Source organism: Epinephelus lanceolatus, chromosome 3, assembly GCF_041903045.1.
Source record: "Epinephelus lanceolatus isolate andai-2023 chromosome 3, ASM4190304v1, whole genome shotgun sequence".
Classification (NCBI taxonomy): Eukaryota; Metazoa; Chordata; class Actinopteri; order Perciformes; family Serranidae; genus Epinephelus; species Epinephelus lanceolatus.
This window is the reverse complement of record NC_135736.1, coordinates 47,368,775-47,394,278: the sequence shown is the minus strand read 5'-3', so window position 1 is coordinate 47,394,278 and position 25,504 is coordinate 47,368,775. Positions and strand designations below refer to the sequence as shown.

At 41.9% G+C, this 25,504-nt stretch overlaps 1 protein-coding gene and 1 long non-coding RNA gene across 4 annotated transcripts; both read right to left on the bottom strand.

The window, feature by feature from the left end:
- Positions 1 to 306: 306 nt before the first annotated feature.
- On the bottom strand, positions 307 to 8,099 carry LOC117255076 (uncharacterized). Of its 3 annotated transcripts, XM_078166509.1 has the most exons (5): positions 7,999 to 8,099; positions 7,360 to 7,402; positions 7,020 to 7,135; positions 3,194 to 4,905; positions 307 to 3,124 (listed from the first exon to the last, which is right to left on the bottom strand). In XM_078166509.1, exons 3-5 carry the CDS (start codon positions 7,133 to 7,135, stop codon positions 1,905 to 1,907), a joined length of 3,048 nt encoding a protein of 1,015 aa, XP_078022635.1. In that variant the 5' UTR covers positions 7,360 to 7,402; positions 7,999 to 8,099; the 3' UTR covers positions 307 to 1,904. The 3 variants fall into 3 exon arrangements, with proteins under 3 accessions (XP_078022635.1, XP_078022634.1, XP_033479526.2); XM_078166508.1 differs by having other exon boundaries at positions 307 to 4,905; XM_033623635.2 differs by lacking the exon at positions 7,360 to 7,402 and having other exon boundaries at positions 307 to 4,905; positions 7,999 to 8,092.
- Positions 8,100 to 19,031: 10,932 nt separating this feature from the next.
- LOC117255086 (uncharacterized) lies at positions 19,032 to 24,373 on the bottom strand. The gene is made up of 4 exons (XR_004501536.2): positions 24,228 to 24,373; positions 23,854 to 23,899; positions 22,106 to 22,215; positions 19,032 to 20,456 (listed from the first exon to the last, which is right to left on the bottom strand). It is a non-coding gene; the product is annotated as an uncharacterized LOC117255086 (long non-coding RNA).
- Positions 24,374 to 25,504: the final 1,131 nt, after the last annotated feature.

Below are 25,504 nucleotides of genomic sequence, written 5' to 3'. Positions count from 1 at the left end.
CAAAGCACCAACATCTCTCACACCCAATACTCATTCACTACTTGAAATTACTACTATTACCCACTACAGCTTAAATTTATAGTTTGTAATATTGTCTGCAGTAGTGCGCTGCACATGAAGTGTTGATTCCAGCCACAGAACAGGATGTGTCAAACAGTTCAACCAGCATTCTTAAAGTATGTTAAACTGCAGGTAACCATAGCAATAATACTGGTACTTAACTCTACAATACCAGTTAACTTACTACTAGGCTTAAGGGCACACAGTACTGTAATATTCCCAAATGACTGACACACAGACAGAGCAGACGGATGCTGAGCCAAGCTTTAATCAGAAAGAACAGAACATCAGCAGGCTTGGTTTTACAGAAGTACAAAGTACAAGTTTGTAAGTACTAAAGATACTGAGCTTAATTTACATTTACCCTCCCTTTCTTCTTCTTTGTCTCAGTCATTACTCCCATTCACCTTCAGTGAATGTTTCCTCATCAGCTAAATGGCGTAAGCGGTCAATGCTCTGTGTCACTAATATAAAGACACTGAGGTCACATATTCTCTGTGGTTGGTCAGGTGAACTGGTTGCAACTCAGGCTTTAACACATTGAGACCAAGGGCCTACTTTGCAGATAAAACAAACCAAAGAAATACACTTTGCATTTTTTTTTCTTGATTGTGACACTGCGAATGAGCTACTTTTGTTTTACATGTTTAACTATTTCAAATAACTCCATAGTACCAGCAAATGGGCTGGGACTTACTTGGATTAATGTCAACCTGGGAATTGAAGCCAATTTTACATAGTGGTCAAAAGTGGAATTACTTACATTGTAAAAAAGACATCTTTAAATCAGTGGATGAATATTTTTGAAAACGACTTGTTCTAATCCAACTGTTCGGTGTTGGTATGAGTTTGTTGGGAGTGTTAAATGGCTTGGTTACAGATGTTAGCAGCTGCTGCTGCAGTGTTATCTCATGCTAACCGGACAGTCTTTGAACTGACCAGGAGGAGAGTGGCTCGGAGATGGTCCTTCAGTGCTGCATCTAACCAAGTAGTTTGTAAATTGTTTCTGTCATGCCCCCCTTCAGAAGCCCAAAAAAAAATCTAAACAATGTTTTGGCAATCATGTACACTAGTGGCAGAAGCATCTAGTGAAAAAAAAAGATCCATGTTGAATTTTGATGAAATAAAGGTCAGCATGACAGTATCAGTAAACTCATTTGTTTATGTTATCGTTGAATCCATGGTTAGTTAAATAAATGGCTTTTTAAAATTTATTTATTTTATTTTTTTGCAAATACTCAAGTACAAATTCTTTAACATTGACATTACTGAAAATGCCCATCCCTACTCTAAATATTTTCTGACTTCCTTAACCTGACTCTGGCCGCAGCCCTGGTGCTTTAAATCTACATTTGGTGCTCTCGTTAGTATTTGTGGCAGCTTGATGGTTTTTGTGGGATTTAGTCAAAATAAGCAACAGTGTGTGTGTTCATGGTAATTGAGGAGCATGTCCCCCAGTGCAACAGTGTGGCTCACTGATGTGTTTTTAGCAACAATGGAGCTCCGCTGTGGCACAGAGAAAGAAGATCTAGCACACTTGTTAGTAGATTCATACATTGCTTCTTTTGGTCTGACAATAAGAAAAATATTGGATACGACCAGGTTAATCTTTTTTAAAGTTAGAAAAAAAAAGGACCCTCTTCAGTATCGGTGCCAAAACTCAGGTGTAATATAGATGCATAGGCAGTATAAAATATCAGAACGGAGTCATGAAATCTATGAGAGATAAAAAAAAAAAAAAAAGAAGCAAAATTTTATTGAGTGTAATGTATTGTTTTGTCTCAGTCAGCTTCATTGGGCTGCTGCTTAGATTCTCAGGTTCTTACAAAGTTATGTTACCTGTATCATTGCAGTCCCCAACTACGCCTGCCTCGACGCTTACTCCAGCTTCTACCACCTCCTCTGCGTTTACCGCGGCTTCTACCCATTCCCCATCCTTTACCTTTGCTTCTGCGTCCTCCTCTAGGCTTACCCCATCCTCTACCTCTGCCTCCTCTTTTTTGTTTGCGCCCTGTCCTAACCCTGCCAGCTTTTCCACGCCTGCCGCCTCGCCTGCGCTTGCCTCTTTTAAGCATACTTCGTCTCCTAACCTTGCCAGCTTTTCCACGCCTTCTGACTCCTCTGTGCTTGCCACCTTTACGCTTGCGTTGTCTCCTAATCTTGCCACCTCTTCCACGCCTTCTGACTCCTCTGCGCTTGCCGCCTTTACGCTTGCGTTGTCTCCTAACCTTGCCACCTCTTCCACGCCTTCTGACTCCTCTGCGCTTGCCGCCTTTACGCTTGCGTTGTCTCCTAACCTTGCCACCTCTTCCACGCCTTCTGACTCCTCTGCGCTTGCCGCCTTTACGCTTGCGTTGTCTCCTAACCTTGCCACCTCTTCCACGCCTTCTGACTCCTCTGCGCTTGCCGCCTTTACGCTTGCGTTGTCTCCTAACCTTGCCACCTCTTCCACGCCTTCTGACTCCTCTGCGCTTGCCGCCTTTACGCTTGCGTTGTCTCCTAACCTTGCCACCTCTTCCACGCCTTCTGACTCCTCTGCGCTTGCCGCCTTTACGCTTGCGTTGTCTCCTAACCTTGCCACCTCTTCCACGCTTTCTGACTCCTCTGCGCTTGCCGCCTTTACGCTTGCGTTGTCTCCTAACCTTGCCACCTCTTCCACGCCTTCTGACTCCTCTGCGCTTGCCGCCTTTACGCTTGCGTTGTCTCCTAACCTTGCCACCTCTTCCACGCCTTCTGACTCCTCTGCGCTTGCCGCCTTTACGCTTGCGTTGTCTCCTAACCTTGCCACCTCTTCCACGCCTTCTGACTCCTCTGCGCTTGCCGCCTTTACGCTTGCGTTGTCTCCTAACCTTGCCACCTCTTCCACGCCTTCTGACTCCTCTGCGCTTGCCGCCTTTACGCTTGCGTTGTCTCCTAACCTTGCCACCTCTTCCACGCCTTCTGACTCCTCTGCGCTTGCCGCCTTTACGCTTGCGTTGTCTCCTAACCTTGCCACCTCTTCCACGCCTTCTGACTCCTCTGCGCTTGCCGCCTTTACGCTTGCGTTGTCTCCTAACCTTGCCACCTCTTCCACGCTTTCTGACTCCTCTGCGCTTGCCGCCTTTACGCTTGCGTTGTCTCCTAACCTTGCCACCTCTTCCACGCCTTCTGACTCCTCTGCGCTTGCCGCCTTTACGCTTGCGTTGTCTCCTAACCTTGCCACCTCTTCCACGCCTTCTGACTCCTCTGCGCTTGCCGCCTTTACGCTTGCGTTGTCTCCTAACCTTGCCACCTCTTCCACGCCTTCTGACTCCTCTGCGCTTGCCGCCTTTACGCTTGCGTTGTCTCCTAATCTTGCCACCTTTGCCACGCCTGCCACCTCCTCTGCGTTTGCAGCCTCCTGCACGCTTGCATTGTCTCACCTGGTGCTGTTCACCTGGTGCTGTTCTTTCACCTGGTGCTATACCTTCACCTGGTGCTGTTCCTTCACCTGGTGCTATACCTTCACCTGGTGCTGTACCTTCACCTGGTGCTGTTCCTTCACCTGGTGCTGTTCCTTCACCTGGTGCTGTTCCTTCACCTGGTGCTATACCTTCACCTGGTGCTATACCTTCACCTGGGGCTGTTCCTTCACCTGGTGCTATACCTTCACCTGGTGCTGTTCCTTCACCTGGTGCTATACCTTCACCTGGTGCTGTTCCTTCGCCTGGTGCTATACCTTCACCTGGTGCTGTTCCTTCACCTGGTGCTGTTCCTTCACCTGGTGCTATACCTTCACCTGGGGCTGTTCCTTTACCTGGGGCTGTTCCTTCACCTGGTGCTGTGCCTTCACCTGGTGCTGTTCCTTCACCTGGTGCTATACCTTCACCTGGTGCTGTTCCTTCACCTGGTGCTGTTCCTTCACCTGGTGCTATACCTTCACCTGGGGCTGTTCCTTCACCTGGTGCTATACCTTCACCTGGGGCTGTTCCTTCACCTGGTGCTATACCTTCACCTGGTGCTGTTCCTTCGCCTGGTGCTATACCTTCACCTGGTGCTGTTCCTTCACCTGGTGCTGTTCCTTCACCTGGTGCTGTGCCTTCACCTGGTGCTGTTCCTTCACCTGGTGCTATACCTTCACCTGGTGCTGTTCCTTCACCTGGTGCTATACCTTCACCTGGGGCTGTTCCTTCACCTGGTGCTATACCTTCACCTGGGGCTGTTCCTTCACCTGGTGCTATACCTTCACCTGGGGCTGTTCCTTCACCTGGTGCTGTTCCTTCACCTGGTGCTATTTCTTTGCCCACATCTGTGCCTGTTGGTGGGGTCGTAGTTTGTTCCTCACCTACGCCCTGTTCTTGATTTGATGGGGCATCGTTTGCAACACATGAGGGCGTAACATCTCCACCTGAGGAGCAGCTTGTGCACTGAAAAGGATCATTTCCAGGTTTATAACAACGGAAGATGTTGTCAAGCCCAAGTTTAGCTATCCCAAGTTGTTTAAAGGATTCAGCCAGTTGAGACTTGTCTACGGTAGGAACATCAACTACTTTAGAAAACACAAATGCATAACCTTTCCAGTTCTGAATGACGTCGTTTATCTTGCCAGTGATGTTGTCCTCATTGGCACTTGGGGACTCTTCAGAGTAGATGACGAGGAAATTACCCTGACTGCTCTTAATGAGGGGTTGCATGTTTTCTAGAACACGTGATAGTGCCTTTGAATCTGCTGCTGCCAATACCCTGGTGCCTTGGTACACTTCACCCTTTGAAACAGTTTGTTTCACTGTGTTTGCAGGGTCACCCTGAAAGACCTGCTGAAGATTATTTATGTCTTGGTCCTGTGGGATGTTCACTGCCAGACTGAAGGTGTCACCTAGGTCATACCTGCCAAGGGAAAACATTGAATGAATATTGCACTTTCAAGTTAATGTGTCAAAATATTTATATAATATTCACAACAATTACAGAGAAGCAATTGTTGGCAGTAAAAATCTTAAAGGGATAGTTTGGATCTGACAGTAGGGTTGTACTGGGTACTCCACAGACAGTATATTATAAACAGTAGATGTCAGTCGGCACCTCCGCAGTATGGAGGAGCAGGCTGGGGACCCAAACTGAAGTTAAGCAATCTACTGCTGTGGTGGGGTCAGCAACAAAACGTATTTTAACCACCTAAAAAAGTCCCATCTGAAATAATCATTATCAGTTTAAGTGTATGCTATGTGTAATGTCAGACTGTGATTTCTAACGGGAATATGAAGCCGTTCTGTTGCTCTCTTCAAAGCCAGACTCCATTGAGAAAAACAGTGATTTTATATTGCTGAACACAGGAGCTGCTGGTCTACTGCTGCCTCGATCAGTAAGCTTGTTTGTACTGTTGTGTGACTTTGGTGTTTAAAATGGTTAGTTCAGATTCACCAAAGTCACACAATAATACAAACTAACTGATTGAAGCAGCAGTAGACCAGCAGCTCCTGTGTTCAGCAAGCTAAAATGACTGTTTTTCTGAAGAGAGCATAGATGGAGAAATAAAGTCATTCACGGCTTACCCCTTGAAAAGAGCTGTCTAGCGGAAAGGTGAAGCTGGGAAAATACTCTCAATATAGCATACACTTAAACTTATGTTGATTTTCCTTTAGGTGGCTAAAAAATATTTTGGCGCTGCCCCCATTCACAGCAATACATTGCTTAACTTCCGTGTCTTACATGCCCGCTTCTCTAAACTGGGGGCATGCTGACTGTCATCTACAGTACTTTAGGTTGTACACTTGACTATGGATAAGTGCCTTAAACAACCCCACTTCAAAATATCCAAACTATCCCTTTAAGTCTCAGGCTCCCTTTAACAATGCTCATTAAGTAAGTGTAAGACAGAAAATCAGGCAAGTAAATAAAAATAGAATTCAAGATATAAAATAGTACACTGTTAAGAGAGGTAATTGCAAACGAAATAAACTGTATGAAATCAAGAAATCTGATGATGCATATCGGTAATGAGAAGTTCTGCGGTGATGAAAGCAACAAGTAGTAAAACTGTAATAAAAGCGCATAACGGTGAAGTGACCATATAATGGTTCATGTGATAAAAAGAAAATACTGTAGATGGCAGTATAGATGGAAAGTTTCAATAGTTGAAGTGCTAATACACAGGAAAAATGATGATGAATTCAGAGTTCTCGTACATTGATGAAATTTAAAAAACTGATCTGATGTAGTCCTCAACATTTTTGTCTCACAGAACGTTCACATGGTCAGAGAGGAAGTTTAGTGACTGCACACAGAATCCGGGATACCATTGAGGGGCTTATAGTCACACTGGGTATGACTTTAGTTTTAAATTATTGAAAATACTGCTGTAAAACAACTTGAAAATGTTCACAGAGACACTTGGGGACCTGCTGTACAAGAACAGTGTGGAGTTTGCCAATAACAGTTTGATTTTTTTAACATAATTTTTTAAAATTTGCCTGTGTAGACATGAATGGGATACTGTAATGATTTTTGCATATAATTATTCAAAATGATCCAATGAAAGAATTAGAAAGTATTAACTGAAGCAGACCCATGTATTTCAACAGGGAAAACAAGAAAACAAATAGAAATATTCCTGTTTTAATCAACCTTCGTGGCCATTTCAGTATAGATCACCGAGTGTGCAAGGTGCACCTGAATGCACCATGAAGTCCCTGTTCCTGTGTGAGGGCAGCAGAGGACAGACGCAGTGTGTCCGTAAATGACACCAAAACGTCATATACTCTGTATAGTTTTTATTACACAGCTATTTTGGTACGAACATTGTCGTGAGATTTACTATTTACTATTATTATTTTTCTTATTCATTGCATTTCAATCTTTTGCGATGTGTCGATTGTGCATGTTCCTATTGTGATGATGAAAATATGACTTATCGTTTAGCACCAATTACTACCAGTGGTAGCAGAAGTAGTAGTAGAAAAGTCATCACTAAAGGCAGAGAGTGACAGTCTTTGTGGACTCACTCATTCTTGATGCCTTCTATGACACTGGTGAGCCAGTTCTGGTCCACAGCAGCCGAACTTCGTCCAGTAGACAGAAACAAGGCCAGCACCATGGCCGTCCAGCACAGGCCAGCCATCTGCACACACGTCAGGTTAAATAGCAGAGCGGGTTTGTCACGTAGCTGATTATAAGCAATGACAATAGAAAGAACTAAACCAACAAACTTAAAATGTGGATTCTAAAGAAATAATTTACAGCCAGCAGTCGGGCAGACGAGTCCGCTGCTGCTCTTCTTAGCCCATTGAACACAGTGTTCAATTATATTAAGAGAACTAGCTCATATAAACATAAATAACTCACCTTTATCGCTGTTGCCAGCAGGATGTGCTGGTTCTAACACCCACTGAAATTACACGAATAGGCATTGATATGTGTATTTCTAGAAATGTCGATAATCTGTTAACAAGCTTTTTGGAAATCCTACTGAATCCTGGTGACTTGTGCATCTCATTGCTAGGTAGGGTAAAACTAGTTTGAACGTATGAACTCAATACAGACAACTTCTAGCTTGCAAGACAGTTTATTCTACGACCAACAATACAACAAACAATAGCATGTGCATGATCAAAACTTTGTGCTCATCTTGGTCTCCAGTCCCTCCCAGTCACCTGCCACCTGTCCTGGTGAGCTCACCTGTACGCCTCTCTAGTCTGCCCCCATATGCTACCCAGTTCTTCTCAAATTTGAGGACTTGATACTTTTTGTTTTCTTACATTAAACCGTCTTATTAAGTCTCTGACTGTTAGTCAGCAAAAAAATCATGTTGAAGCTGTAACCTGGTGCTGTAGGAAATAGTGTTTGGTCTTTGTCCACTATTCTCTGATATTTTCAATATAAATTGAATTAAAAATCATAAAAAAATATCAGGAGATTAATCAATAATGAACATAATCATCAGTTGCAGACAGAATGAAAATGTACACCCTTTTTTGCATGTACCTTCTTTGGTGGAGAGAGATGTCTGACAGATGTTCTGAAGTTTTCCTGTGTTGGAAGGGAAGGTGCTGCTGCAGTGAAGTCAGAGGGAATGCATATTTTCTTTATAGAGAACATAGCCAAACCCCACACCCCTTATTATATCCTAATTTATACATGTCTGTCAAAATGTAGGAAGAGGAAGATCAGAGAAAGGGGTATGGTATGACTACAATGTGGTTTGAGAGGTTTAAAAGAGGATGAGATAATTCAACTTTGCATCAAGATTCGTCTGTTGTCTGACTACAGTTCCTCTGTTCAAGAATTAACTGTCAGGCTCTTCTCAGTTGCTTTCAACATACATAACACAGTGCAGAGAACAAATTTACAGGACCACAACATGTAAGGGATAATGTATAGTGAGCCGATGACTGCGCAGCGGAGGGGTTCCATTCCCCTGAAGGGAGTTATTTAAACTGTCACCGGCTCACTATACATTATCCCACTTAGAACATGGCTTACTACTAAAACATCCAGTGATGTGACACAAAATAATGATAAAAGCATGTTTTATTGATTTAAAATTTGCAAAAAGAAATGTGTCTGTACTCTGTATCCATGGCAACGGCAGCCTAATGATAATTAATATTGAATTCACCCTTCGCTAAGGCCCGCCCCCCTTAGTTACGGTTGCTAAGTCCGACAAACTTTCGGTTTCGGAGCTAGGCTGGCATGCCGCTCCCACTGTCGCTAACTGCACTCCCTGGAGAAATACTTTCAAATTTCTACAATATGCGTTTGAAGGATATATTCAGGATGTCAGACTGACACAGCAACGAAATCAAGGTAACACAGTGTGTGCAGATGAACAGTGTTTAGCTTCACCCCCGTGCCGCTCCCAGCACCCAGACTGGCAGCTGGACTGTCAGGGGGCTGCAGAAGAAATCAAACAATGTTCATCTGCGCACAAGGCGTTAACACACAGCTGGTTGAATATGAGCAAAGTTTCCCTGCCCCCCTTCACTGGTTCCTGTACAGCAGGGTCACCCTTTGTTTCACTATTATAATCATTAAAAAGCAAAAGCAGCATGTGTATACATTCAGTAGGCTATATCTTCAGTAGCTAGCTAGCTAACCCTACACTTTACAGGGTTTGATTTTGGTTTTGGAACAGGGAAGAAACGTATATCTTTTTCCAACCTCTCCAGGTAACGAGTATCATTAATACACGACGTGCCCCAGGCACAATACTTAACTCCAAATCCACGAAACCAGCCTGAAAATGAAGGAAATCTGAAACGACTGCATTAGAGTCAATGGAGCACATGTGTTGTTGTCAGACCGTGGTCTGAGCCGACCCGATGCTACGTTATGATTGGCCAGTCTGCATCCCGGGACGGGACATAGCGAAGGGTCAATTGGACATTTCCGTTTTCACTTCGATCCTATTTGGCCTGTGTGGATGAACGTTAACTGATTTTGATGCTCCTCAGTCTTAGGGCTCATTTATGCTCCCTTTACGTACGAAAATGTATACGTCCGTTTCAAACGATGTTACCGTCACTGCCCACATACTTCCATGCGCCCTTTACGTTGGCATGGATGTTAACCAATATATCCACCAGGAGGCAGCCCACCGTCAAAAGTTTATGACAACAACAAACTCAAAAACAAACATGGCGACTGTGGAGGAGATATTGATAATGTACCTCTTGCATAAAAGACAAAAACAGAGGCAGCGTTGTAGGAGGTGGTGGTTGGTGAGGCCGTTAAATACATCGCGACTGGAGGACAGAGAATTCTTTTCTCTAGTACTGCCGATGAGAGAAATTGAATTGTTATTTCTTCTTCGTGTCTCACTAGAGCTACGTATCGGGTAGTGACAGCAACACTGCCCCCATGGTTCCCGGTGGTACTGCTCCGTTTGGCCCGTATCCGTAAGCTTTATGGAAACGTGCAGAAATATGGACGAAATGAACGCGGAGCACGGACAGAAGGCTCCGTCCGTATCCGGATCCGTATTTGACGTTGAGCATAAATGAGCCCTAAGGCTGTTGCTATGGCGTCCTTAGCAACGGAGTAGCAGAGCAGCGGTGATACCTCAAGAAATAAACACCACAGAATTTTGTTGATTGACCAATCACAATCAAGTATTTAAGAGTGCCATGTTCTAAAACCTGTATAGATTTTTTTTTTTTTTTTTTTAAACCAGAAGAGACCGTATTTGGCTATAAAAATTCAGCCCTGTACAGTTGTCATGAAGGGGTGAAATTAGCTATAGAGTCCAAACCTGTTTTTTGTTCCAGGCTATAAACATGTTAATTTTTAATTGACTTGCTTCTGGAGCCAGCCTCAAGTGGCCATCAAGAGAACTGCAATTTTCAGCAGTCAGCATTGGCTTCATCTTTCAACCTCGGAGGTTGCTGCTTGGACTTTGGAGATAAAGATACAAAGTTAGCTTAGGCTGCACAATTAGTCAAATAATAATCACGATCACAATTTTGTCTTCCCACAGTTAAATGAACGTGATTGACTGTGATATTGATGTTAAAAATGCAAGCTTGGTTCACAGAAAACTCTGCTGCATGTCAAATCAAGCACTTCCTTAACTAACAGCAGTCTCCACTTTTTAAGAGCTGTCTGCTGCACACGCACCCTGCAGCTTGTGAGAAACTTTTCTGAATGTTTCAACAGTAGATGAGCAAAAATCATTTGCTATCAACCGTTATCATCTGTTGTTTGGACACAGGAGAAAACAAATCATGCGCAAAGAGTGAATGAGATTTGTCTGTGCCGCAAAGCAACACAACTCACTTGTTAAACCACCTGATAAAACACCACAATCTGCTATAGCATGAAGAACGCATGAAGGCAAAGTAGAATAACGTCACTAATGTTGCTGTGCCATAACCATTAAACCCCGACCTTGCCCAGTGTCAACTCAGACAGTCATAACAGCAACACTGCGGTGTGTCACAGTGCTGTGACCACTGTAAAAAATGTATGCAGCGGATACATATCTCTGGAAGATGCACTGACTCCAGGTGAAGAAGAATCTTATTGTAAGTCTTTATTTTGATGCCAAGATTTGTTATTTAGCAGGAATGTAGCACAATATAAAGTAAAAGCAGTCCTCTGTTGGTTATATCTTGGGTAAATTGTTTTGGTACAATTTTATTCATATTCAGTTTCTAGAAGATGCACTATTAACTATTAATAAAAACTAGTCTTATTTTGATGCCAAGATTTGTACATTGACAGGAATGCAGTACAACATGGAGGTAAAAGCAGTGCTTTGTTAATTCAAATGTGACAGTGTAGTAAAATATTTTGTCACTAAAAATAAAGAATTAATGTGATAAATAATGGTGATCTCAGTATTTATCAGAAATAATCGTGATTTTAATTTTTAACCATAATTGTGCAGCCCTACAGTAAACTGAGGATGAGTGAGCCAAACAACAAACTATCTATATGCAGGTCAGATTTTAGACATCAGTGCTGGAAGCAAAACAAAATGCAGGAAAACTCCTCTCCTGAGAGTTCATGTAAAAAAACATCAAACTATTTCTTGATTGACAGAAAATCTGTTACATTTAATTAATCAAGCAAACACTTATGAATACGTTTATTTATAATTTTTCAAACAAAAATGCTAAATATTGCTGCATTTCTTTGTGTTATGTGAAAGCAAACTGAATGCCTTTGGCTTTGTGACTGTAGGTCTGACAAAACAAGCAGGACGTCACCTGTTGCTCTGGGATATTGAGATTGACATTTTTGACGCTATATTTTTTCTTCCCTGTGATTCAGCACAAAAAGCAAAACTCACAGCACTTTACGTGACCTCAGTGTGTGAGCACAGTCATGCTGTAGCTCAATATCCAGAGAGGATGGTATGTACAAAACAGTGCTTTATGTGTTGTCATCTATCCCCGGAGACGTTCATTAAGATGTAAATGGTTATTAAACTGGATGTGACCTTTATGCCAAAGAAGATAATAATAATAATGATAAACTTTATTTGTATGGCATCTTTTGAAACACAGTTACAAAGTGCTTTATGAGACGAATAAAATAGTACACACCATCAAGATAAAAACAGAAATAAGAACATTATAGGCTAAGACCAGATAAATCAGTGTAATTAAAAAAAATAAATAAATGATACAATTGATAAAAGAAGGATAAAAACTACTCGTACTCGTCGTCCTCTGCTTATCCGGGTCCAGGTCGCGGCAGCAGCCTCAGCAAAGAAGCCCAGACAGTCCTCTCCCCAGCCACTTCCGTCAGCTCTTCCAGGGAACCCTAAGGTGTTCCCAGGCCAGCCGGGCGATGTAATCCCTCCAGCGTGTCCTGCGGCGGCCCCGAGGTCTCCTCCCGGTTGGACATACACGAAACACCTCCCAAGGGAGGCATCCGGAAGGCATCCTTACCAGATGCCCGAACCACCTCAACTGGCTCCTCTCTATATGGAGGAGTAGCGGCTCTACTCTGAGTCCCTCCCGGATGTCCGAGCACCTCACCCTATCTCTAAGGCTGAGCCCAGCCACCCTGCGGAGGAAACTTATTTCGGCCGCTTGTGCTCGCAATCTCATTCTTTCGGTCACTACCCAGAGCTCGTGACCATAGGTGAGGGTTGGAAGGTAGATCGACCAGTAAATCGAGAGCTTCACTTTCTGGCTAAGCTCCCTTTTCACCACAATGCATCGGTTAAGCGCCACCCCAATCCACCTGTCAATCTCCCACTCCATCCTACCCTCACTCGTGAACAAGATCCTGAGATACTTAAACTCCTCCACCTGAGGCAGGACCCCCCCCCCCCCAACCTGGAGTGGGAAATCAACCCTTTTCCAGCTGAGGACCATGGCCTCAGGCTTGGAGGTGCTGATTCTCATCCCAGCCGCTTCACACTCGGTTGCGAACCATCCTAGCAAAAGCTGGAGGTCACTGTTCAATGGGGCTAGGAGGACCACGTCATCCGCAAAAAGCAGGGACGAGATCCTCCCGTCACTGAACCTGACACCCTCCACCACTCGGCTGCGCCTAGAAATTCTGTCCATGAAAGTTATGAACAGAACCGGTGACAAAGGGCAGCCCTGGCGGAGTCCAACCCTCACCGGGAACAGGTCCGACTTACTGCCGGCCACGCGAACCAGACTCACGCTCCTTCGGTACAGGGACTGGATGGCCCTTAGCAAGGGGCCACCAACCCCATAATCCCGGAGCACCCCCCACAGGATGAAGGATAGAAACTAGACACACAAAAAAAGCCTTCCTGTAAAAGTATGTTTTGACAAGTGTTTTAAATGAAGACACTGAATGTGCCAACCTAAGTTCCTCACGTAAGGAGTTCCACAGCTGTGGGGCTCTAACGGAAAATTTCCAGGGTGCTACCTGAGGAGTGCAGGCAGCACCCAGGCTCATAATGTATGTTAGAGCAAGGCCATGTAGAGCTTCAAAAGTTATAAGTAAAAGTTTCAAATCAATTCAACACTTCACAGGTAGCCAGTGTAGTGTTGCAAGGATGGGAGTTTCATGGTTTTATCTTTTTTAATTAGTATAAAGTCTGGCAGACGAGTTTTTCTGTGAGTTTTGCCTAGATGTGCCTTTGAGCAACAGCCCACAACTCCTTCAGTGGGAACAAACTGTAGCAGCGATCCCACGCTGTTGTGTGAGCTCGCTGATAGCTTAGTCATGAAGAGGTTTAGATAAGATGAAGACTTCTGCTTGGTGGATGACTAGAAGGCTCAACCCTAAACCAAGATCTTCCTCTTTTCATCTTGCCTCTTCATCTGTTCATGAGAAACTTGAAACAAAGATAAGAAAGCCTTATGTCACAGGGCGAAAGCCGTTACAGTTCTCACAAAATTCTCACAAGATTTATTTTTGCAACAGACTGTAGCTTAAACAAAACAGAACTCCTCAAAGCCCAGACCAGGGACAGGATCCAGACCAAACTGCAAATCAGTCTGTATCGGACCATATGTGACTCACACTGACACCATGTAGTGATATATTTTGTAGTGTCTGGGCATTTGCTAATGCAGTGGAAAATACCCACACATTAGTGTGCTTTGTGTACAGTGACATGTGGTACTCTACTTTATGTGCCAAGGTCCAAGGCATTGGTTGCAAACTGTGTCATTTTCCCACTATGTCAAGCAGCAATACTTTTGAATGTATGATGCTTTGATAACGTTATGGACAAATGGACACCACAGCAAAAAAAAAAAAAAAAATAGTAGAAAAATAGTAGTTACCTGGATGAAACTCCAGTTCAATGAGTATGTGTGTAGTCCTCTAACGGGCCCTGAAGAAGAATCTTTTTATCGCACCATCCAATTAGGAGGTAGTGGGCGATGAGCATCTTCCCTCTATGTAAACCCCTCACCTCCGCAGCTCGACTCTTTTTCATTCAGCCACCTTGAAGCGGATCTTCCGTGAGTTTTGTTACCCTCTGGTGTCGCATATTTTTCTCTCTATGTGACTTATCTCAAGAATATGACTGACAACAAGCTGGGCCTCACCTGTACTGTGCCCATGCCCCCGTCAGATGCCCCCGAGTTGTGCTTCCTCTACCTGGGTCTTTGTCATCTAGAAGAGGCCAACTCCTGCTTCGCCTGGGTCTTGCTCCCTAGAGAGAGGAAGGCGGCTGCATTTCTCCCAAACTTCCCACCTTCCCCACGACCGGTGGCAGAAGGTGGGACCCAACAGAACTTTTTTAAAGAGAAGGAACCCCAGGCAGCCAATCACCCGAAATAATGTTTATTGTTTTCATTTTTCATTCATCCACACTTGTAGATCTAAGACTTTATTCTCAAAATCAATTTTTTCTTTTTTTTTTTTGTCTTTAGCGTGGCCCTCATCCTCCTTCGTAGAATGTGTTGGTGCAGTTCTCTGTGTCCAGTTGAGTGAAATCAGTCTGCATGCTAGAAGGCTGACAAATGACACCATGATGTGTTCCACACTGTTCTTAACTATGTTTGAGTCTGAAACTCCTAAAACCGCCATCAAAGGATCTAAGTCCGTAGGTCTTTTTATAATTCTCGATGAAGTCATTGAAATATGGCTCCAGCATTTTTACTTCCTCGGGCAACACAAGGAGACACGAGCCAATGATGCTGGTGCAAACCCACGGCTTACACATGAAGGATCTACTTCAGGAAATGTCCGACTGAGTATTTGTTTAGACCAGTGTAAGCGATGTATTACCTTGAACTGCAGAAGGCCATGTCTTGCACACACTTTATGAATCTGTTCTAGGGCTGTCTCCCATTTGTCTTCTGTTGACCTTTAATATCTTATGACTGAAAAATGTATTTGATCAGTTGTTTGTACACACAGCACAAACAGTGACACACTGACACTACATGGTTAGCAGTTATTTGGACCTAAATTTTTGTAAACTTCACTCAGTTGTTACTTGCACTGGCCCGTTTCTCTGACTCTAGCTCACATTTCAGCAGAAAACCTAAATACCTTTTGTACAATATGCAGTGTTGTTTTATATCGTATTTTGTTAGCTTCTTGAGGCCAGTCAGAGAAAGCTGTTGTACAGTATGAAAGAATTTGTAACTCTTGGTTCTGACTTGTGTAATGAAGATTTCAGCACAAAGACAGCAGGAACAACAGTCACCCTCGAAGCAGAAGTTTTGAGTAGGAGCGATTTTTTTAAAGAACATATTAGACTTGATTACCTTGGAGATAAACGTTTAGAAAAGGTAAAGGGGAACTCTGAGAATGATTCATTCAATTTACTCAAACTCAAGTCATGTCTCCATTTTCAGTAATGAAATCTACCAGTGGGAGTGTTCAACTCTCGCCATAGCTTTAGAAAGTTCTCAGGTAGTCATTTGCATTCATGGGATCATGTAATGTTCTCTGTGAAAGGGCAGAGGTTATATCAAAGGAGGGAAATGACTGTCTCTGTTACTGCGTGATGCAGGAGCTGAAGGCTGATGTTTCACTTCTACATTGTAGGCATGCAATTGTTGTACCACATTGTAAAAGATGTAATCAATATTCACAATGGAGTAAACATAGTGTTTTCCTACCCATCTACTAGGGGTGTTACTGTTCAGGAAATTTACAGTTCAGTATGATACAGTGGTGTTAAGGTTCAGTACGTTTTTAATACTGCAAAAAAGTAGAAATGCCAGAAAAAATTACCTTGATTTTTAGGGCCTGAGCACCACGCAGTGCAAGGCCCATATTGAAATCCAAGGGATTTTTATTGTTCCTCCAAATTAATCTAATTTTTGAGAGGCTTAACATACTGAAAAACTCAAGAAACTTTGCAAACATATCACATCTAGTAAAAAAAATGATATTTTAGGGGTCTTGCACCTGGGTTCCAAAAAATGGCTCAGTAGTGCCCCCTACAAAATTTCTACAAAGCAGCCACCAAAGCTGGCTTCACCTACATGTACGAAACTTGGTAGGCACATGTAACATCCCAAGACGCGCAAAAATGTCTCTTTGGGGCAATACCGTAAACCCAACAGGAAGTCAGCCATTTTGAATGTTATGTGTAACTTTATAAGGTTGTACTTTAACTAACTCATCCTACAGATTTAATCTGATTGACTTCAAATTTTGTCTGTACCATCTTAAGACACTGAACATCAAAAGTTGCTTAAAGCTTGAGTTTTTGTCGAACCAAGTGACCGTGGCTAGCCGTCAAATTTCCATGTGTCGCCACCAGACAGGAAGTTGTTGTGACTTCTGTGTACCTTGTTCATTCTGCACCAAACTTCACCTGTTTTGTGACGCTCCAGGCCTGCAGCCAACTACATGCACATTAGGTGTCATAGTGATTGTGCTGCCTTCTGGCAACATGAAGTACGTCTGTTCAGATGCTTCTCTTTCAGTTTAACTGAAATTTATGTGGTGGGGTCTACAATTGATTCACAGCAACATGACGTATAATTAGCGTCTTCTCCAGCGCCACATAGTGGACACAGGAAGTGGTATAAAATGTGAAATAGGTCATTCCAGTGCCCACACGTAGGTTTACATTACCAAAGGTTTATGACAAAATTTCTCGATGACACCGACTCCCGTGTACCCATGGTGAGAGAGGAGAGGGAGAGATGCTGTGCTGCTGCCTGAGGACCCGCTGAATGAGTTCCCTCTGAGCGGTAAGTTGCTAAAAGAGTGAGAAGTAAAACATTCAGGATGCCACAGTTTATTCCACACTACTGAAGCTGCTCCTCTTTCTAAAACCACCGCAGAGTCGGTAATAATTTCACTTTCAGCCATGCTTGTTGTCGCCGGGGGTAACAGTATGACGTCACTATATCAACAAGTCGAAATATTGCGAGTATCACGATAGGAATTTTTCAGATCATTTCATGTCATCATATAAAGGTCCATGACCGAGATATTGTGGCACACCCCTATTACCAAAGATTTCTAGATATTTGGACAATTTCCCAGTCATCTGGAAATGTCATCACAGGCCCAGTTTTTCTTCTGGTTGTCTTTATGAGTTGCCAGCAGCGTAACTCCGGGTATTCAGACACCAATGTTATCAGCTCCTCCATCTTGTCTTTTTTCTGCTATCATGATGCCCACTATTTGATTGGCCAAAGCCAGGCAGCAGCCCAAGTTCAACACAGTGAACTCAGAGCAAACTCAGTGAATGTGCACGTGGGCGGCAGCCACTTTATACCCCTACTGCCATGTTGGAAACCACTTCCCCTCTGCCGCCATCCCCTCACTGAAATGACTGGTGGTGTGAAAGCAGCTTAAAGAGGACTTTTTCCAACCTAAAAGCATCAAAGACCATTCAAACATAGACAGAGTAGTCCTCCCACCACATCTGACTGGACCTAGTCAAGCTTTTGTGACAGGAGATTACAAACTTTAGAATCACTGTGTACCTGCACATCTCCCTGGCTGGTGAGGTCAGTATTATTGTGCTTGGTGCACTTCCCACAAGCTGTGGCTTCAGGACTATATGTGTGCTTTCACCCTGGATTTGTATTTAGTCTCTGTGCCCCCTAGTTGTCTACACCAGCTACAGCTACAGTCTTTTAACCAGATTACCAATGTGGCTGCAATTGTACCCTCAGTCTACCTGCTCTGCTGCAGACACTGAGATGCCTGAGCTTGTCATTTCTCTTTTCTTGTGCACAAGGAAACTTTTGTCCTGATAGTGGTGCTAGAGGAGAGGTTGGTGGTCATGGAAATCATTAGGATTCATCAGACCATTTTTTTTTTTACAGCAGAGTTTATGGTAATCTGCCCAGAATTTATCGAGACCAACTGACAAGTAGATCATACCAGTGAGCCCAAAAGAAGCACAGATTCATCTCTGTACACCAAAATTCGTCTCATTTCTTTTTTAAAAAAGAAAGTATTTTGTAATTATTCATTTTGACTTTTCTCTGAAACTGTAAATTTGCAGTTAAAATAGCTTTTCTTTAAACCTTGTAAAGAGACCCTCAGACAGCTTGTGCTGCCTCTTTCAGAAGGTGTAAAGCCAAGTTTGCTGCTTCATTGTGACTTGCACATTCAAGATTTTGGTTTTGGCCAAAATAAGGAAGAAAGGGCAGTGTGCTTTCTACTGTCTGTGTAAAAGAGGAAGAATTTTCTAGAGCATAGAAACATTGGCTAAATGCAAAGACACCTTTTTACTTACTTACTTACTTTACTTTCAAATATTAGTGCAGTGGCAATACACAAATGAGATGTGTTTGTTACTAAAATGTGTTTTAAAAGAAAAACAATTGAATTGAAGTTTTCTTCATTTTAAAATATATTAATGTAAGTTGTAAGTTGAACGACACTCTTATTACATTTATTTTATTTATAGGCATACATAGGTAAAACTAATGCAATCTGGTACAACCCCAATACCAAAAAAGGTGGGACACTGTGTAGATGGTAAATAAAATCATCAAGTTTTTTACCTATATTCAGTCAAATTCAGTTCAAACTGATAAACTTTACTTACAGGTGTGAGCACATAAGCTATAAACTAGTACTGTTATCAGAAACAGTTTTGTGATGCAGGAGTTCCCAAATGACTGACACACAGACAGATCAATGCTGAGCCAGGCTTTAATCAGAAAGAGCAGAACATCAGAGAGTTTGGTAATGCTTTACCCAAGTCTTGAGTACAATGACATGCGTCCTGAAAATCCTGAGGTTGATATACATTAAACATCCACATTCACTATTATTATTATTATTATTATTATTTAACATGTAATCAAGTACGCAAAATATTACTTTTGACTTTTGAAATAGGGTACAATATGTTTTTGCTTTATTCTCAGAGTTACAGTAACTGTTAAGGTTTCATGGAGTCAGACTACTTTTCTACCAAATCTCAATTTTCCCTTTTTATCTTGTCAAGTTGTTTTGTTTATATCAGCAAAACTCAAACTGAATACAGTTAGTCATTTTATTGTGTGGCTGTTTAAACTCTGAAGCACAGTCTACTGTATTTCAGTTAGTTCAGTTTCGATTAATTTGGACAGGGCAGAAAATGCCTCTGAACCTAAAACCACACTGAGACTCCTGAAAATATGAGTCTCTGTCCTCTTCAGACCAAACTGCCATGAGTACATAACATGATTCCCATCAGTTCCATGAAACAACCCCCAGATCAGTCAACACTCAGGTAAACAATGACCATACACCTCAACAGTATGTGTGCAAGGAAATGTGAGCTCTGCTGGTTACTGGTTTGGACCAAAGAACACATCTGAAGTGTGTGTGGGTCCTCAGCAGCAGTGACATAGCTTGTAGTTTTATAGAGGAAAGTGCATTTTTAAGCAAATAACTTGTTTAAAATTCCACTTGAACCTGAATCACTGTGGTCCCCAGATCTCCTCTCCTCCATGGAAACTCTACCACAGTCCCTGTTGTGGCTTTGACACATCTAGGCCTAGTTATGAACACACTCGTCTGAAAGTACTCCATTGTTGAAGCACTTGATGCAACTGAGACCTTTATGTGAGAAGTAACAACGGAATATGTTCTGACCAATTTGAGTCCCTGCGAGCCTATTAAAGGTCCCTCTAATATCATCTATGGAAAATTGAGTTCTACCGTACCCATCGAATACTTTAGTAAACACAAAGGCACGGTCTGTCCATTTGGAATTCCGAAAGGCGTTATTAATCTTGTCCAAGATATTGGTGCGTTTGTGTTTAGGATCTGTGCTGGTACACTTTTGACCACATGGAGAAAGGTAAGAATAGAGGACCAGAATATGATCCTTACTGTTGTCAACTAAAGGTTTTATATTGTCCAGAACACGTGCCTCTGCATGATCAGTGTATGGGTTTCCAGATGGTGATGTATTTTCTTGAGGCATTGCTGCAACCACATTGGTCCCTTTGTACACATCCCCTCCTCCATACCCTGTTATCACATAGGGAGTCTCTCTCGTGACCTCCTCGAGCTTTTTGTCGTCCACTGGGAAGTTTACAGCCAAACAGACCTGCACGTTTTCCATGCGGATCCTGCCAAAGAAAACACACACACAGTGTTACCTTGTGTCAGAGTATGATTATAGATACAAAGTTTGATGGATGGAGATGGGTTCATATGGATAGTAAAAGAATAAATAAATGGATGAATGGATGTGGTTGATTTTAAAAATTCAGAATTATGAGTAGCAACTGCTTTATCTCTCAGTCAGCCAAAGAGATGTAGAATCAAAGATAGCAGAGACTTCACTAAAGTCAGCAGACTTAGATAAAACACTCGTGTACAGCAGGGATACAAGATATGAAAAAGATTCTGAGAGACCATTGTTGTGAATTATACAAGGAACCCTCAAACACGGACCATTATTAAAAAATATCCATATTAAAATATGTAAAACATTTACTATAAGAGTTAAGAACCTTAAAAATTGACCCAAAGTAGATACATCAATGCACTTTATGTGAGGGATGGGTATGAGTACTTGAGTACTCATTTTGACATTCAGTTTATAGAGAATTTGCCACCGCCCATCCCACATGTGAATATCATTATTATTATTTTTTTTTAATCACTGTTCATATATATAGTGGTATGCAAATGTTTGGGCACCCCTGGTCAAAATTTCTGTATTGTGAAGAGTTAAGTGAAGATTAATTAATTACTGACCATACAAGGTGCCCAAGCTTTTGCTTCAGGCCCTTTTCATTTTTTGTTATTTTGAAACTGTAAAAAATTGATTTTTTTTAATGTTGCTTAAAATATTGAACAAATGTGTCATCTTTAACATTTTGCCTTCTTGAAATCATCTTTTACTTGCTTAGCTGTTCACAGTACACACAATTTTGACCAGGAGTACCCAAACTTTTGCATGCATCTGTGTACTATATATGAATTGGTAAAATCTTATCTTATGTCAGGGCTGCATGTAGCATATTAGTGCTCCCTTGCCCTGCTGTTGCTCTTTCTTTCTTTTCTCTCTCTCTGTGTTTATCATGAGACTACTGCTGCGGTCGTGTGAGCTCCACAGCGGCCGGCAACAGTTGGTGAGAGTCTGCCTGCACGCAAATAAACACACAGTGACGGGGCTAACTGTTAGCATGGAATGGCTTATGTTAACTTAGGGTAATAAACATGTTTAACACAGTCGAGCTGTTTCTGTGTCTGTTTGAGTTTGTTAGGACTGTTAAGACGCTCGGTGTCGGGTGTTAGCTGCTGCTGTGGTCTTAGCTCGTGACTCAACAGTCAGTGACTATTGAGTGACCAAAAAAAATGCAGAAGTGCTTTGCAGAGGGTGTGGTATAGGAACAGTGTTACCTGAAGCCAAACATCCTCTGAATGCCCTAAACTAGGTCTGTAGTTTATGGTTGTAAAGTTTTATGAAGCTTTGATTATCCTAGACATATCTGAACATCATCATACATGAATACAGTTGGGCTCACTGGATCCTCGGGAGACTCAGTTTTCCAGACATACCCACTTTATGTAATTCCAAGACTGTCTGGGACCACAGTAATATTCACATACACCATTTTTAGATGAGGTGAAAATAACACATTTACTGCATGCAAAAACTGAATGGTTGTTGCTAAGAACAACAGTCTCATCATTTATATTCACACAAAAGTTAAGGAATGCTGAACTTTCTTTTGTACCTCCAACAACTAGCAGCATATTGACTCACTGGTTCAGGATGCCTGCATGATTTGTGACCCAAGTCACATCCACAGCCAAGCTGTTTCCAATGGACATGCTGAAGGCCAGCATCACAGCCATCCCACACAGACCAGCCATCTGCACACAGATCAAGTTATTAAGAGATTTTAACATAAAAGGGAAAACATTTGTCCCTAAATTCTTGTCCTTGACACATCATTCCCTTTAATAAATACCATATAAAGTTCATAGCGCATGAAATGAAATGAGAATGGGGACGTTGTGGAAGTCCCCGCAATGCTGTTGAAACTGTGACTTTATTTTCATTTGGATATTTTTATTACCTGCAAAACATAAAATTGTTGCTCACTGAAAAGCAGTCTGATAAGAGTTCACGATAACACCCAATCCTGCCTGCCTCTTATAAGCATGTCTGTCTGAACCTTAAATTATCAACAATCATGAAACAACAGAAAAAGCTGCAGTTCTATGTAGATCTGCATGAATATTAGAGATGCAAATCTTGCGGATATCCACAATCCGCGGATGGGTGGGCCAATAAAACATTGTAATTAATGTCAGGTGGATTGCGGGTGGATTTGTCAGTTATATTCGTATTTAATAACCTATATTGATATAGCACTTTTCCAAAAAAAAAAAGTATTTATATGTTTTTTCCGTCAGGCACAAAATGACCAACTACTGTAGATGTCAGACTGTCGGCAACGCCCTGTATAATACCTCCATGGCAACGCCCCACGTGCTGAATCCTGAATCAAACCAGCACCAGACCTCCTTGCCATGGATGCCAAAACAGTGAGAGAGAAATTAAAATCAGGAAATGTAAATACAATAACTTAATGTTTGGGTACAGGTCTCTAAATTTCAGAAGATAATTACGTCGGGTGGGTGGAGGGTGGATGATTGGTGAGTGCACGAGGATTCGGGAGCACTCAACGCCATCCGTGCATCTCTAATGGATATAGAATTTCAGGTCAGATAACAATAGCTGAAAATGATCTGTGTGTTTTCACCGATACCAACACGATAACTAGAGATGTACCGATACCACTTTTTCCTTCCTGATACCAAGTACCGATCCGATACCAGCGCGTAAAAAAAAACATGGATGGGATATGAATTGTTGTATGTCTCAACTCCTAAAACTAAAAACTAAAATATTAAGAAATAAATACATAATAGTAGAACGAATGCCATAAAACTTTTTTTTAATTATTATTATCCAGTGTTGACACAGATCAAGACACTGGTTAAAGTGCAGCCACACAATTTGGTAATAAAGTCACTTTAAAGGCTACAGTAGAATGCTTTTTAAACTCTGCTCTATTTCCGTTTCGTTTGCCTGTAGCGTGCGTATGCGTAATGACGTGAGGCATGACGTGGTATCGGATTGGTCATAGGCTGATACTGCATTTTAGGCAGTATCGGTACAACTCTAACGATAACCTATATTATTAATCTTACAAATGCAAAAATGTCAAAAGGACAATAATTAATTTTTGGATCAACAAGTTTATTTTCCTGATACAACAACAGTATTCAGAGAACTTTAACCATACATTCACGACCGTAGTGTATTTGTGGGCCATCTACTGCCTGATGATCCTCTTTTGTCAAGCCTGTATAGGCTACAGAAACTATTAGAGTAACTCTACAAAGCCTTGACTCCACTGTTAAGGAGGGGACAGACAATTAGAAGTTGAGGTTCTGCTTATTGAAGAGTTTTATGGCAGACAAAAGTTGCAGAGTTCTTACCTTCACTCTTGTTGCTCACAGGGTCGGACTGCCTGATAAAAAAAAACTTCAACAGAAAAGACACAAAAAGAGCAAAAATAAATATACACCTTATTTACATCACGTGGAAGTTACAGAGGAAAATATATTTTTTATTAATGAGCACCACTGACTAATTTCAACCCCTAATATAACATTCATGTACTGAATGTATACTGTATATGTTCATAGATGCTTTGCAGATTTAACAAATCTAGGATTAATAGTATTTTATTGTTTGCCATTCTTTGCACTACAGTATGCACATTGAAACATATCTGATAAAATCATATCTCATATAAAGATTGCATACATTTAACAAAAATCTCTGGTGTCCTTTATGGTGTAACTTTTACCTCTCTTGGTGGAGATGTTTGATTGAACCTCTGTAGCTGACGTCTTCTCCTGTTTCAGGATGCAAGCTGTTGCTGCAGGGAATACAGTCAGAAGGGATGAACTTTTTTATAGTGGAGCATAACAACGTTGCAGCGCCCTCAGAAACGTACTGTTACCTTATTTCAACACAAATATTTCCCTTTTTGCATCCTGTTAGAAATGAGGAAGGTTAAGAGGTTATCAGTAAAATCTGAGAATGTGTATGACAAAAGACATTTCAAAATGACTGAGGTGTAACCAAACTCCACCTGTTGATCTTGTATAACTGTATTCATATATTCATTTTGCTTCCAGCTTCTTTCTTCACTATAGGCACACCAGGCAGTGTAAAAAGAATGTGTTTATGCCTCTTATTACCAAAACTATAAAAACATACTTACCTAGTCGTGTACACCTGCTGTGTGTCTTGTCAACAGTGTGGCTGCAATCGTACCTTAAATCTTTCTTCTCCCCTGTGGATTCTGATGGTGCTTCTCAAAGTCAAGGAAGGATCTTTAAACGGCTGAATTTCAAGGTGGCTACATCATTGAATCCACTGAAGAACTGTTCTAATGTCAAGGATCTTTCAAATTCTACCAAGAACAGAGTCCTTCCTTCAGAGAATTTTCAAGGATGCATGTGTGTATCCTCCGCATGAAGTACCCACAATTCTTTTCTTTAAAACTCGCTAGCCAGTTTTAATGTGTGCATTGAATGCAAGGAAAGAGTCTGGCATAACCTCTGTATGACGGTTACAGGCCGTCACTCCGAAATGTCGCCATTACGACGGTCCACCATTCTGAATTCTGGTCCCTGATTCCTGACAGTAAGCTATGGCGAGCCTGTAGAAGCCGTATTTCCCATGCATGTCAGCGATTTTCACCGGGGACGCACGCGAGTAATTCAGGCTGACATTACCTGTTTTTCAGCGAACTCCTCTGGTAATTTTATTAAAAAGCATATAGCATATATGCCCACAGTAAGTTATTATTGTTATTATTATTATTATTGGGTCTTATAAGAGTGGGCAACAATGAGTACTGGACCATCAAATCACAGCATCCGCGGTGAGAGGACACGCAATTGTGCGCGCTTTACACACTTATATATTATATATATATTATATATATATATTTGATGTGGAACAGATGTAGCTTTCACAACAGTTCTGATAGCCTTTAACTAGATGAATTCAGTCAATGCAAAGGTTTGATGAATGAGTTAATATTTACACACACTAGATATATTATATAGATAT

Excerpts from the sequence above, each read along its gene's own strand:
- LOC117255076 (XM_078166508.1), bottom strand. The coding sequence starts at position 7,135 with ATGGCTGGCCTGTGCTGGACGGCCATGGTGCTGGCCTTGTTTCTGTCT. Across the intron at positions 4,906-7,019 it reads ATAGAAGGCATCAAGAATGA|GTATGACCTAGGTGACACCT; the intron begins GTGAGTCCACAA and ends TTCCCTTGGCAG.